The sequence below is a fragment of the Mustelus asterias genome, chromosome 11 (genome assembly GCF_964213995.1).
Source record: "Mustelus asterias chromosome 11, sMusAst1.hap1.1, whole genome shotgun sequence".
NCBI lineage: Eukaryota > Metazoa > Chordata > Chondrichthyes > Carcharhiniformes > Triakidae > Mustelus > Mustelus asterias.
In genome coordinates, this window is record NC_135811.1 from 12,344,392 (window position 1) to 12,359,527 (window position 15,136).

General features: G+C 41.9%; 1 protein-coding gene across 3 annotated transcripts in view; it reads left to right on the forward strand.

Moving 5' to 3' along the window:
- The window catches only part of slf2 (SMC5/6 complex localization factor 2), an 86,184-nt gene that overhangs the window by 52,945 nt on the left and 18,103 nt on the right, over positions 1–15,136 (forward strand). For all 3 annotated transcript variants that reach the window (XM_078223135.1, XM_078223136.1, XM_078223137.1), the window contains exons 5-12: positions 3,560–4,518; positions 5,547–5,620; positions 6,387–6,524; positions 7,508–7,675; positions 8,825–8,927; positions 11,244–11,331; positions 13,708–13,849; positions 14,134–14,245. In XM_078223135.1, the coding sequence (XP_078079261.1) occupies positions 3,560–4,518; positions 5,547–5,620; positions 6,387–6,524; positions 7,508–7,675; positions 8,825–8,927; positions 11,244–11,331; positions 13,708–13,849; positions 14,134–14,245 (1,784 nt within the window). The remainder of the gene's footprint in view (positions 1–3,559; positions 4,519–5,546; positions 5,621–6,386; positions 6,525–7,507; positions 7,676–8,824; positions 8,928–11,243; positions 11,332–13,707; positions 13,850–14,133; positions 14,246–15,136) is intronic.

The window sequence follows — 15,136 nt, forward strand, 5'->3', positions numbered from 1 at the left end:
ACACCATCCTGACATGGAAGTATATTGCTGTCCCTTTACTGTTGCTGGGTTGAAATTCTGGAACCCCCCCCATGGCTTTCCAGCATGTTTCTGGAAGGAGTGTCCAACATAATACTTCAAATATATGAATACATGTAACAACTCCTATCTCCATTTATATTTCCTTTCTTGCCTGTTGACAACGCCCTTCAAAGTGTTACCTTTGCAGATTCTGGTGGAAGAAGTATGTTAAAGTGGATAATATACTTGACTTGTGTTTCTTGCCATTCTGTTTGTTGGTAAGGATGGATATGATGCATTTAACGTAGATTTGAATAACATTTGTGGTTGTGTGCGCCAGCAGCACTGCTATCTCATTGGCAATTAATGATTAGTAAACTGAGGATAGAACTTTATTTCTCATAGAAATCTCCTGTAGGTGGTTCTAATATTTGGAATGATTAATGTACCTTTCCAGCTTCTGGGCATTGGCCAACCATGAGCAAATTAAATCCGAGCAGGCTTGGGAATGATTTAACAATTCAACCGTGTGGTTTGTAACTGATATGTACGGGCCATAAAATGATTTGTGTCAAATGTGTCTGGTTCAGTGGGGGTCACGTGGTGGAAAGGAAACCAGAAAAGGTTAAACTATGAAAAGGACTTATAAAACAGAAATTGCATAGCAAAAGCAAAACTGAAATGGCAGTAGAGAAGGCAGCAAGTGTCGTATCAGACAAAAATAACCAGAAGTTTAGGCTGTATCTCAGCCTAAATACTTAGTTGTTCGTTTCATATCAATGGTGCTTCACACTTGTGTTTAGTTTCTTGAACAAGAAAAGAGAACCAAGATGAAAATTTGAGTTTAAAAAAGCAACTGAGAATTTCAAGGATAGCTGGAAACCTACATTTGTTATAGTACATTAGCAGATCCAAATTTTCCCTCAACCGTGACCCTGTTGCAAAAAATGAGAGCCTGCATAAGTTTACATGGGGCGGCACGGTGGCACAATGGTTAGCACTGCTGCCTCACAGCGCCAGGGACCCAGGTTCGATTCCCGGCTTGGGTCACTGTCTGTGTGGAGTCTGCACGTTCTCCCCGTGTCTGAGTGGGCTTCCCCCGAGTGCTCCGGTTCCCTCCCACAGTCCAAAGACGTGCTGGTTAGGGGAATTGGCCATGCTAAATTCTCCCTCGGTGTACCCGAACAGATGCCAGTGTGTGGCAACTAGGCGATTTTCACAGTGACTTCATTGCTGTGTTAATGCAAGCTGACTTGTGACACTAATAAATAAATAAAAAATGGTAAGAATTGAGCTGCAATGGCTTTATTGCCTAAGTACTCCTTTTTCAGTTTCCTTTTGAGCGAAATAGGTGGAAGTGTGCAGTCAGCTATGTCAAGGGAATATTGAAAAACAAATCACCATTCAGTTTTTCCTTGAAATAATGTGTTGCCTTTATAGGCATGTAGAAACTGTCCACTGTGTGATGTTCTTCTTTCAGCTTCCCCTCTCAGTTCCAAATATTGTTTGTTATACTGTACTGGTCTACATTGGGACATCCTGTTTTCCTGCTGAGATTGGCATACAATGCCTGTTCTTGAAAAGGTAACTCAAAGTAATGCAACAAGATAAGCCTGTCTGTACAACATGTTCTGAATCATGCATCTGTTTGCTCAAATTCAGTCATTTGAATTTAGTTTCTGCATAGTGCAGACTTGTCCAATTAGATTTGGGTGGAGATGGGGAATTGCGCGTCCTGAATTTTAAACTGGAGGAAAAAGGTTGGCAGTAGTCAGTTTAATACGGTTGGATAATTTGCTGCCAATCCAGTGAGTTCCTTTGGCCACACTATCACGTTAAAAAAATGTCAATGCTAGCTATATTGGTGAGCTCGCTGTGGCTGGAACATGGTCTCAAACTGGTACTCTGGCTTTCGTTGGATCGTAGCAAACTTCAGATGCAAGCTTGGAATGATCACAGAAGCCGCCTCCTACTTTTTTTTTAAAGCTGTAAGGACCTTTTATATGAAGCTCTTTGTCATTTGAAAGATTTGCTGTGTTGTTATCCAAATTTTGGAATGACTCATCACAGGCCTAATTTTGTATGCCTTTTATTAATCGACTTGTAACAACGGGAGAAGAACTACTGCGTTTGATGTCTGCTTCCATTATTGACCCGATTTTAATAAATCAGGCTTTTTGGAAAATGTTGAAGCAGGTTTTTAAAGACTTGTAGTTTTCATGAGACGTTGAGGAAAGCTGGTGGTAGGTGTTGCTGACTAATGTGTGAAGTGCTGCTAGCCCCGTAGTATTTTCCTTTTTGGTTTGTCTAGTTCACCCATTTCTCCTTTGCTAAAGCTGTGTTGGTTTCCGGTTCTACAATGCCTCAATTGTTTTTTTAAAAAAGCAAAATTCTTATCCTTGTTTTCAAATTTGCCCGCTGTTTTTCCCCTTCCCTATCTCTGTAGTGTTCTCCAACTCTATAACCCTCCAAGATCCTGCACATCACTAATTCTGGCTTCTTGCACACCCTCCATTTTTATTGCTCTGTTGGCAGACTTGTCTTAAGGTGCCAAGGCTTTGAGCCGTAGAATTTCTCAACCGTTCTGCTCCCCTACCTTTAAGGTGATCCTTAAAATTTACCTTGTTTGAGCAAGCTTTTGGTCATTGTGACCTTCCGTCACATTTTCTTTCTTTGGTTTTGTGAAGCCTCCTGCGATGTTGTACTACATTAAAGGCATGCTATTGAAAATGTTTCTCTTTACTATTCTCTGTTTGGTTTAATACCCTTTAATTCATTTTCCTTTCCTAGTTTCTTCAGTTCTGCTAATTGTATCATGTGACCTCGTGTTGGGTATTAATTGTATTCAGTTTAAGTTTAAAGTTTATTACTGTCACAAGTAGGTTTACATGAACACTTCAGTGAAATCACCATGGAAATCCCCTAATCACCACACTCCGGCACCTGTTTGGGTACACTGAGGGAGAATTTAGCATGGCCAATCTACATAACCAGCCCTTTCGGACTGTGGGAGGAAACCGGAGCACCCGGAGGAAACCCATGCAGACACGGGGAGAGGGTGAAGTTCCACAGACAGTGACCCAAGCCGGGAATCGAACCCAGGTCCCTGGTGCGTGTGAGGCAGCAGTGCTAACCACTGTGCTGCCCTGGTTCAGGTGCTGGCTATTAATTGCGTGCAGGGGCTGGTTATTAATTACGGTCTCACCTGTGCTTATCTATATGTTGGAGCTCCCTGTGGTATTCACCATCTCTAGATAAAACATCCAAGTGCTTCAAGGCTAGGCTTTTACCACCTTACTTTCCAAGTTCTGACAAGCCCTAAACACTCAATCTATCCTATTACCTGTCCTCCTTCTGGAATCTTTACAGGTGCTAGCTGATAGAGGTGAAGTTTGCACATGCTCTGAAATCTTGAAGAGGAAGAAGCAGTATATGTACTCCCTTGCTTTATTTAAAACAACATTGACTAGAATTTGCTTTGGAAGTCTTACTGACTTTTAAAATTTTATTTCTATTTGAATGACCGCTCAAGTATCTTATTGCTCTGTTTGCCTTCTAGGGGGTGACAGCCTTTCTACGCAGAAGGAATCTGTCCTGAAGCTTGTTACAAAAGCGCTGCCTTCAGGCTCGCTTTCCCTCGAAAGGAGCATTTGCAGTAAAGAGGCAGTCCAGCGGCACCATTCCTTCCCTCCTTGTTCTGGGAGGAAAAATTCGATGAGTGCCTTAAATCCCAGCTATCCTGCAGGCCTGCCTGTCTCGCATTCGAAAGAGAAAAGAAAACGCAATTCAATACATGACAGTCAGAAGAAGAAACGAATCACCCTCTCAAGACATTTAGATGCAACTTTTCATAAGAAAAGCTGTGAAAGCAGGATCACTGAGAAATATAGCAATGGTGTGACTGAAACAAAGTGTAATGGAGTGCTTAAAGATCACAATAATGGTGTGTTGGAAAATGAGGACCCAGCTCTTGAGGCCGATGAGTTTCCAGATTCTCACAGTTGCTTGCCTTTTGATTCATTACTAGATGAGGAAATATCCAGGCACACTCCTCCAAATTCATTTGTGAGGTTACCTGTGGAGGAGAAGTCCAAGGCTGTCTTAGACAGTGCCAGTTCTTCAAAGGAAAATCGATCTGGACTCTTGGGTAGGCACAGCTTGGTACCTTTTGATAGCAAAAGAACACACAGACATGAATCCAGTCCTTTGACTGTTTTGCCTTTGGATGAGGAAAGTAGATCTTTACCCACTCAAGACAAAAGACAGTTGGAACGGTCCAGTACTGTTCGGTTATCAGACAGCAGTAAAGGAACCGAGAGGAAGCTAAGGGACAGCTATAATGGTATGGACAGTGACCATGATGGCTCCTGTAATTTAGACAGTGACGAAGAAGATGAAACCCTGATGACTTTGGATGACCTCCTAACTTTACGTAACAAACCGGCATCTGCTACACCAGAAAAGTCTGGCATCTCCTTACAGTTGTCTGCCCCTGACACGCCAACGGCGTGCCTGACCGTGAGTTTGCAAACATTTCATTAAGTTTGTCATCCTGCATCAAACAGGATCAATTGTCTGTAACTTTCCAAATTTTCCTATGCTCTCCTCATTTTAACTTGCTTTTGGCTCTCTGGTGAGATTTTAAACGTGGCCTAGGCTAACAATTGCAAAATCAAAGCTAGTTCAAGCTGAAAGCTGCTGCATTGGTTGGAGGGTAGAGAGGTTGAATGAAAGACCAGAATGTAGCCCAGAAACTGTGGCCCAATTGCGCTAGCTTTAAAAAAAAAGCTTTTTTTCCCACTCAGGTGAAAATTGACTTTTGTGAGAGCAACATTAAATGCTCCACAATGATGAGCGTAGGTTCCACTTGACTGGGGAAGTTGTCTCCATTTGTGTCTGACAAAGGTATGTTATGTTAATACTGTACGGCCAACAGCATAAGAGCATTTGAGCCAACCACCTTAATAATTGGCAACTTTATCAAAACGGAGTTGTCAGTATTAGGTTTGATTCTCTGTCTGGTTCCGATGGCTGCGGTGGTTGTAACACCACTCACCTGGAGGCAGACATTGCGGCTTATGCTGTCGACCGCTGCTTACCCTGTGTGTGTGTGAGTGTTGAGTGCAGATGCTGTCTTTTTTTTTCAGCGCACAAATTTCAAAGCCAGTCTACTGGGGGAATCTGCAGGGATAGAGTTTCTGATTTTCTTTGCCTAGGGGTGCATCACATTGTCAAAGTTTGGAGGGCTTATATACTGGTTGGCAATGCCTAAAATATGTGCAAGGGGTATCGCTGAAGTTTAACCAGCTAAAGTCCCGCAGCTCACCACAAGACTAGCCTTGTGGTGTGTCACGATTCTGATTGTGCTGTCAGTATTGTGTGACTATGACAGCGCAGACGTTGAGGTGTGAAATTGATTCAAGGGCAAAAGAAACAGCCCCAGGTGCGTCTGAACACAGCTTGCTTTGTTTTGCCAGTGTTAAAGGAAATTTTAAAATGGAGCTCAGCTTCCTGTTTTCCTCATGATCATGTCTTTTGAATTTCAGTTCAAAAATAACAGACAGACAAATTATTCAAATAGCTTTGACCGCCTACTTAAAGAAAAGCAGCAGTCTGAGGGGTAAGTTTTATTTATCCTGGCTACTCTTGCATTTCTAAAGCCTTTGTCTTTATTTACCATTTAATAGCTGAAGTTCACAACCCTTCTTGAAATCCAACCTTTTTGATCTCATCTACTCCATGGCTCAGGATATATTTTCTAACTTATTTTCCATTTGTAATGTGCCCTGGTGGTTATTGTTGATTTTACAATTAAAATGGATGCAAGTTCTTGAATTTATGAAGGGATATCTTTACTCATCTGGTTTGGACCATGATCTGATGATTGTATCTGTAACATCATTTGCCACCATTGTGCATTGCGCTGTTGGTTTGCTGGTGGGGGAGGGGGACAAGTGTATAGTGGAGAAAGTCCCTTGCTGGGTGCAAGCCCTGCATTAGAGGTGACTCAGACATGAAGCCCAGCAGTACTCCAATGTCATGGCGTAATTGGGGAAGAGTAGCATGATGTCAGGAACAGCCTACATGGATATATCTTGAGAGTTTTCTCAAACTAGCACTGGAAAAACACAGGATAGGGGATGGTTGACACTACATGATCAAGGCAGTTTTTGAATGCAATTCGTACAAGTGGAATTTTCTCAGTGATATATCACATTGTGTTCCTCAGGGAATTCATATCGACATTACTTGGAATAGGCAAGGAATTTTCATGGCTTGAGTGAATCTTTTTGCTATTGTGTAGACTTCAAACTTCAGTTGCAAGTTAATTTGGACTGATAAGAATACGCCTTTGAACAGAATGCTAATTAATCACACTTTCTTAGACGGGGGGAAGCACTGAAGGACCTGAAGAACAAATTGCAAAATGAAATGAATGAGATGCGTGACGTCAGTTGTCTGTCTGAGGAAGATGACGAACAGAGCATGGATGAAGACATGGACCAGATTACTGAGGAGCACAGGTTAGTGATTGCTAAAAATTGAAACGCTGATAATGAATGGAGAGGAAAACTTCTGGGAGTTATTGTGACGAGTTGAGTCCTGCCGAAGATTGCACAATTGGGGAGCAGACAATGTTTCTGCGGCCGGAGATGTGACCCCAGGATGGTATGCTGCTTCCCTGGTGACAGGGTTAAGGATATCACTCAGCGGCTGCAGGACATTCTTTTGGGGAGGGTGAAGAGCCAGAGGTGTGACCCCCACACTGGGACCAATGACATAGGTGGGAATAGTGATCGAAAAAGGTCCTGAAAGCAGATTTTAGGGAGGTAGGAAAGGAATTAAAAAGCAGAAGGGATGTGAAAAAAAAAACTAATCAGAAAAGCAAGGACCTCCCAGACCAATTGACTTTCCAGAAATTGTCACTGGACAGAGATCAACCAGGTGGGTAGGGAATGCCCATGGAGGGCAGATCTTTTGGGAAGGTATGTGGAGAAGGGGTTGTGCAGTGTGGAAAGGGGGCACATGAAGGAAGTGCACATCCCTTCCTGCACGAGGCCTGCACAAGGTGACTTGTCAAACTTTTTGCCCCTGCACCTGTATTGAGACTGGGTGGGAAATGACCTTTTAAGTGCTTTATTAGGGAAAGGGCAGGGGCGGATCACCCTTAGTGTCACACGCCCCATGTAAAATTGCATTCAGGTCAGGCAGGACCCACCAGTGATGGGCTGTGAAATTCTGTCCTTGGTCTCTATCCATCAGCCTAACTCAAACTCGTCTGATAGCATTGGCATCAAATGATGGAGCTTGCATCACAGAGTATGATATGGTTTGACACTGAAATAAGCTGAGCTGGCTCTTTATTTTTAAAGAGGCTGTTTTACTGACAACAGTTCCTGTGTGTTTCAGGGAAACAAAATTGTTATGTTTCTAAAGATTAGAATTGCATCTAGAATGGGGATTTTGTGTTGAACTGTTTTGTTTCCTTTTATCACTTTGTACAAAGGGCCTTCTTGATCAGGTTCTCTGTAAAATCCGATGGAATACCAGACTTACACCCTGGGGAAAAAATTTTCAATGTGTCACAGACTGGAAAACACTTCAATCAGCAGAATCTCAGGTTGACTCCGAGTGAATTGACACCTCAAAATTTTCTGGAAAGGATTCTCATCAGGTGAGAAAACTATACAAACCTAATTTTCCTAATAACCTAAAAGAGATGAATGGTCTGATGTGCACTGTTTTAAGACAGTAAGACCTCAAAAGTATGTTTTACCCAAGACTCATTATAGCTGCAAATTACTTCCAGTCAATGTATTTTTGTGCACCTTTACAAATCTGGGCGTATCACAATTTTTTGCAAATGATTTTGATGGAAACTTGACATAAATTTTATTTACTCTTTCATGGGTATCGTGAAAATGTTTTTAATTTTCACGAATGCACCAAATCAATTTTATTTCAACTTTCTTCAGTTGTTTGGCTGGAAGCTGCAGTATTTTAATATTGCCATACCTATGATCTGACCTTTTACAATAATGTCCTCCCTTCATTCGTTACCTGGGTCCCTTTTAAATATGGTTTGGTACATGCTTCATTCCCATGCTGTGTTTGGACAGATGCCTGAAGCGATGTGACATTCTGCAAACCATTAAACTTTAAAATCAGTCTATTAAACAGCTGTTGAGGCCTGAGGTTAATTTAGCCAAGGCTAATTATGATAAACCGGTTACATATTCATCAATGGTTTATGGCATATTTAATGCTTTTGACGTTGCGTGACACTTGGAATATGAGCAATTAAAATTACAGCACAGGAGCAGGCCTTTCGGAACGCCAAGCCTGCACAGACCATGCTATCCCGCTGAACTAAAACCCCCTACCCTTCCTGGGTTGACCGGGTCAGTCAACTTTGAACAGAATTTGCCTTTTGCAATCCAGCATTGTTTCTTTACAATATAGTTAATGACAGTTATTACCCTGGAGGTCAAGAGGCTAGCATCAACTGTTCATGTCTTTTAAATAAAAAGCTGGCATGTAAAGGGAAAGCCTGGAAAGAATAGGTATCTGCAGTTTAAGAATTTTAAAAAATAATTAATCACTTGTTTGACATCTTATAAGGCTTTTCTGAGATGTTGCTATGTTATTTTAATCAGAATGTATATTCGTTCAAAGGCTTTCCAATCCATGTTGAAAACTTTTAATTGTTCTGAATATTTGACAAGGAACTCGCAGCATTGATTGCCTATTGGCTAATTAGTAAATACATTGATTTACCTTGAAATAAGATGTTAATGACAAGTGTTTTTTTCTTTTTTTTTAGTTCTGGAAGCAGCCAACAGGTATTTCTATTCACGAATGGGATTGTAAGTCAAACCTATTATACAAAGCCATGTCCGCAGCCAGTTTTCAAGTTCTTATTTAAGGTGAGGAAGCACTTTGTTACACACAAGTTACTCAGAAGTTAACATTGATGTTAGGTGTGTGTTGTATTATCACAATTTCTAGCATAAAATGCATCATGACTGCCAGCCAGAATTATCACAAAATCCCTACAGTGCAGGAGGAGTCCATTTGGACTTTGGCTCTGCACCGACTCTGACAGAGCATCCCACTCAGGCTCTATCCCCGTAGCCCCACAAATTTACTCTGCTAATCCCCCTACCTACATTTCTTGGGACACCTAAGGGCAATTTAGCATGGCGAATCTACCTAACCTGCACATCTTTGGACTGTGGGAGGAAACCCACGCAGACACTTGGAGGTTGTGTAAACTCCACACAGTCACCCAAGGCTGGAATTGAATCTGGGTCCCTGATGCTGTGAGGCATGAGTGCTAACCACTATGCCACCGTGCCACTATGTGCTTTGCTATGTTGTAATGCTACAAGTTGAACAGTTTTCAAGTTCTCTTCCCTTTTTTTGTAAACCATTGCCTCGGAGGAGAGAGAAATTAGTCACTTTACACCTGGCAATCTGTGGCCATTTTGACACCAGATGTAGTGCAGTGTGACTCTTTACAAAGTTGATTTTTGTAAGCAGCAGTGACGATCAAATGCATTTGGGGCAGGCAGGAGTTTAACAAATAAAATCCGCTCACGAGTCTGGTATAGACTTAGAAATTCCTGTTTTCCTATTGACTTAACTGCTTTTCAACCAATCCTGTTTCAGTCTAAAGACTGACATATCACATCCATGTGAAAATTGTTGTGTGGCTTTCCATTGACGTGCCACTACATGAAGCATTTGTGTTGTGCCAGTTGTTGCAATATACTTGAACTGATCCAATCTCCTTCCTCACAACCTTGCCTTTCACTGTGCTGATTCTATGGACTGAATCAGCTATCACCACCCCCATCACATCTCCCTCCAGAATGTCCATTCACTTGTGAACAACGTCGTTTGCAAATGACTGTGATGGAAACCTGGCTCAAGGGAGATTACATCTTCCCTCTAACTGAAGCCTCGCTGCCTCACTATCCCTTTCATGATTTGCCTCGCCCAGCCCATCGCAGTATAGATTTTGTATACAATCTAAGCTTGTCCTCTCCCCTTAATCCTCTGACACTTGCTCCTCTTCTGAGTATCTCACCTTGTCCCACCCTCCTCACTTCTCCTTTGAAATTCTGGCACTCTGGCACCATGCCAGGTTTCTCAATGAGCTGTCTTCACCGCTTTCCTCGCTCAAGCCTTTGCACTGAGTGGCTTCTCATCTTCAGTACTTTTAACATTCATCTTAACTCATTATGTTCTCTGAGTTCATTGTCCTCCTATCATCCCTTGTTTTTTACCCTCCTTATAAATACCTCAAGTTCATATTCACAGCCACTCGCTTGCCCTTGCCTTTTCACTGTGTTCCTCTATTTGTGTGTGCTGTTTTTTTTTTGCCTTTGCTCCTTTTGAAGCATTGCAGTATGATAGCTAGATTTATTGTGATGCAGTCTATTATACATTTGCACACTTGGAGAAGGAGCTTGCTTTTCTGTCGTGATTTGCAGTATGGTCACTTATTTGGGCAAATACAGCAGCAAGTAGGTATAAAAGTTATATCTACATTGCTTTTCATTCCACCAATGACTTCAGTTTAAAATTCTCATCCTCGCTTTTAAGAATTTTCATGGCATTAACCCTGCCAATTTCGATAAATTGCTTTAGCCTTTAGTCCCAGTCCCTTTGAGCTTTATCCCAAACCTCAGATGAATTGGTCTCAAACTCTTAATTCTGTAATTTAACACTCTTCTCCAGCTCCTCCCCTTCTCCTTTAACCTTCTCTTCGAAGCTCATCTCTTAGACTAAGCTTTCAGTCACTCACCCTCTTCTCAGTTTCTGACTTGGGCACTCTCTGTTGCCTAATGGCCTTCTGTATGTTTTTTAGTCCTTGCAAGGTTCTATGTGAATGTAAGTTGTCATTGTGGGTATGATGACTACTGTGGCTACACCTTTGTACTGTTTTTACTCTATGCTGGGGCTCTATAGGACCAAATATAATAAATATGGCTTTATTTATATTCCTGGTTTCAATCTGCTCTGTCCAAGACTACAAGTAGTTGTAGTTTGATTCCTCAATTAAAAACACCAGACACTATGATAAGGCTGGTATTGGAAAAATTATTTCATTTGCCACAACAATTCCTTTGAGACTAATTCACTTGCCACAACAATTCCCTTGAGACGACACAAGATTTGGCAATGTACAGTTTTATCTTGTAAATAACACTGGTGGAAATGTCCTTGTTTTGCAGATGATGACTATTCATTCAGATTACATTGCTTCAATGCACATTTTCAAAGCACTTTGGGAAATCTGCACTAATGCTGCCAATAGAATAGGTTAGTATATAACAACTATTTGGAAAATCCAAGTTGCTGATAATATTGTCATTACTTCATTCCTTGTCAGTCAAAAAGAACACAGCACTGGTATCTTTGTGGAGAGGGTGGGAATGATAAATATTGTAGATTGCAGTGAATCCATACTTCCTGTGGGTATGATGACTACTGTGGCTACACCTTTGTACTGTTTTTACTCTATGCTGCGGCTCTATAGGACCAAATATAATAAATATGGCTTTATTTATACTCCTGGTTTCAACCTGCTCTGTCCAAAACCACAAGATACTACAAAGGGTCGTGAATGAAGCTCTGTCCATCACGCAAACCGGCCTCCCATCCATTGACTCTGTCTACACTTCCCGCTGCCTCAGAAAAGCAGCCAGCATAATCAAGGACCCCACGCACCCTGGACATTCTCTCTTCCACCTTCTTCTGTTGGGAAAAAGATACAGAAGTCTGAAGTCACGTACCAACCAACTCAAGAACAGCTTCTTCCCTGCTGCCGTCAGACTTTTGAATGGACCTACCTTGTATTAAGCTGATCTTTCTCTACACCCTAGCTATGACTGTAACACTACATTCTGCACTCTCTCCTTTCCTTCTCTATGTACGGTATGCTTTGTCTGTATAGCGCGCAAGAAACAATACTTTTCACTGTATACTAATACATGTGACAATAATTAAATGTCAGACTTGAAAGAAGTTTGGATAAATATTACAAACAATAATTAAAAACATGGGATTTGTCTGAATGACTTGAGCAGCACTGACACCAAGGGCCTTATAACTGCGCTGCCCTGTAATCCTCTAAGTGACTTGTATTAGCCTGAATTATTTGTGTTAGCCGAAGTTACTATGTGATGCTGAATGGATTAGATCCTATTTTCTCCCACCCGTCATCCCAGCATGTTGTTAAAACCAAACCTGTAACCAAATGTTAGGGTTTGAAAATCCAGCTTACACATTTTACATCGTCACAATCAATCCTTGTTTTGCAATTAATTGCAACAATTAATTTTGGTTTATGTTTGGTTGGGCTGTGTACCGTCCACAGTCTATTATACTGACTATTTGAATTTCTTATAGAACAAGAATTTGGGCGGCATGGTAGCGCAGTGGTTAGCACTGCTGCTTCACAGCTCCAGGGTCCCGGGTTCGATTCCCGGCTCGGGTCACTCTCTGTGTGGAGTTTGCACATTCTCCTCGTGTCTGCGTGGGTTTCCTCCGGGTGCTCCGGTTTCCTCCCACAGTCCAAAGATGTGCGGGTTAGGTTGATTGGCCAGGTTAACAATTGCCCCTTAGAATCCTGAGATGTGTAGGTTAGAGGGATTGGCGGGTAAATATGAGGGGGTAGGGCCTGGGTGGGATTGTGGTCGGTGCAGACTCGATGGGCCGAATGGCCTCCTTCTGCACTGTAGGGTTTCTATGATTTCTATGATTTCTAAGGTTAGTTGAGAAGGTGGGAAAAATGTAATATTCAAGGCCAGTGATATACTGGCCCTTGGGAGTGATTGAAAGAGGTATTTTTTTCACAATATATCCGCACAGAAAATATAATGAAACCAACTGACAGGGAAAGTTCTCCAGTAGAGGAATCAAGAAAAGGGGCCATGAGAACTGAAATAGAATCATAGAATCCTACAGTGCAGAAGGAAGCCATTCGGCCCATCGAGTCTGCACCAACCACAGTCCCACACGGCCCCTATCCCCTGAACCTCATGCATTTACCTTAACCAGTTCCCTGACACCAAGGGGCAATTTAGCACGCCCAATCCACCTATCCGGCACATCTTTGGATTGTGGGAGGAAACCGGAGCATCCGGAGGAAACCCACGCAGACACGGGGAGAACGTGCAAACTCCACACCGACAGTGACCCAAGCCGGGAATTGAACCCAGGTCCCTGGAGCTGAGAGGCAGCAGCGCTAACCACTATGCCACCGTTCCGCCCCTTCGATCTAGGAAATGAATTATATTGTATAATTGAGTTATAGTTTGTATAGAGAATGCATTTCCCCAGAGATCACAAATGGATCAGTTATGGAGTTTTTAAAGGGATGGAATTAAGGGATTGATTAGCATGACCGGGTTGCCATAGCTAAGAAAATATCCGAGCAGGCTCACTGAGCCACGTAACTTCCTCTTTCTAGTTGCTGAAGCCTCTGTCACCATGGCAGTGGTTGTGCTGAAAGCATTAAAGGTTCTGATTCTTGGAGTTGTAGCTGAAATGCACTTTTCTTGCTTTGGTGTATGATGATTGAACCACATGCCACAGCAAAACTTTTCGTAAAACTTGAATTCTGGCTTGTATTTGCAGCCTGCAAATGATAAGGTAGCAAATGGCTTCTAACAATATTTTTCTAATTTCTGTTAGTTAAAGGTGGCACCAGTGAGTTCAAGGTTTGGACTCCAAGTCTCAAGGATATAGTTGCAGTCTTTCTCAACTTAGGAGCACCATTTGGCACTTTGTTTCCATTGAAGCACCTTCAGCCAGACTTCATTGAAGAGGATATTTTGTAAGTTGATAAATTCTGTTGAGAGTTGAGCTGTTAATCTTTGTTTTCTTTATTAGTCTCCCCTTGTCTCTCCAAATCGATTCTGTTTTCTCCCCATCTTGCCTGCGGGTGGTGAGTTTTCCTTATGTATGCTTGCTGCAATCTATTTGGTCACTTGTATTAGAAGAATGTCAGAAATTAAACTTTATGCAGTGTTAAGTTTTCTTTGTTTAAAAATTCTTTGGCCGGTGGTACCTATAACACTAATTAAGATTTAAAGTTATATAATTTGTTTCTCTTTCTAGGTCTGGCCTGCAAAATAATAAAGAAAATTATCCAAATGATGATGAACCAGTCTCTCAGAGAGATCCCATCTTCAGCTCTCTGCCAGAATTTGGCATTAAGAATGTTGTTAAGGTAAATCTGTCTCCATGCTCACTAAACCATCGGATTAATAATTAATTATGGGTGGCACAGTGGTTAGCACTGCTGCCCCTCAACGCCAAGGATCTGGGTTCGATTCCCGGCTTGGGTCACTGTCTGTGGGGACTCTACACGTTCATAGAATCCCTACAGTACAGAAAGAGGCCACTTGGCCCATCGAGTCTGTACCGACCACAATACCACCCAAGCCCTATTCCTGTAACCCCACACATTTACCCTGCTAATCCCCCTGACACTAGGATCAATTTAGCATGGCCAATCAACCTAACCTGCACATCTTTAGACTGTGGGAGGAAACTGGAGCACCCAGAGGACACCGTTCTCCCAGTGTCTGCGTGGGTTTCCTCCGGGTGCTCTGGTTTCCTCCCACAGTCCAAAAAAAGACACTCAGGTTAGGTGCATTGGCCATGTTCAATTCAGTGTGCCCGAACAAGTGCCGGAGTGTGGTAACTCGGGGGTTTTCACAGTAGCTTCATTGCAGTGTTACTGTAAACCTACTTGTGACACTAATAAATCAACTTTAATAAATCAACTTTAATAAATCAACTTTTACTTTTAGCATATCATTTTTATTAGTCTACTCCAAAGTTTACTCCAATTCAATGGCATTAATTAGCCCCATTTCCTTTTGCACTGAAGTAAAATTAGTCTTGTCTGTTATTTTCCCACTTGTTTTTTTAATGCTTCTTAATGGATAATTGCCACCTTGTTTTCTTCCACCCTGGGGAAATGGTATGTAAATTAGCTATGTAATCTTGTGAGGTTTTAAGCAAAAAAAAACCAAGCTAGACTTGTACTGCAGTAGGGATATGCAAAGACTGCAGCAAAAAACATGGAGATGTCTTTAAGTTGATAGCTGTATGG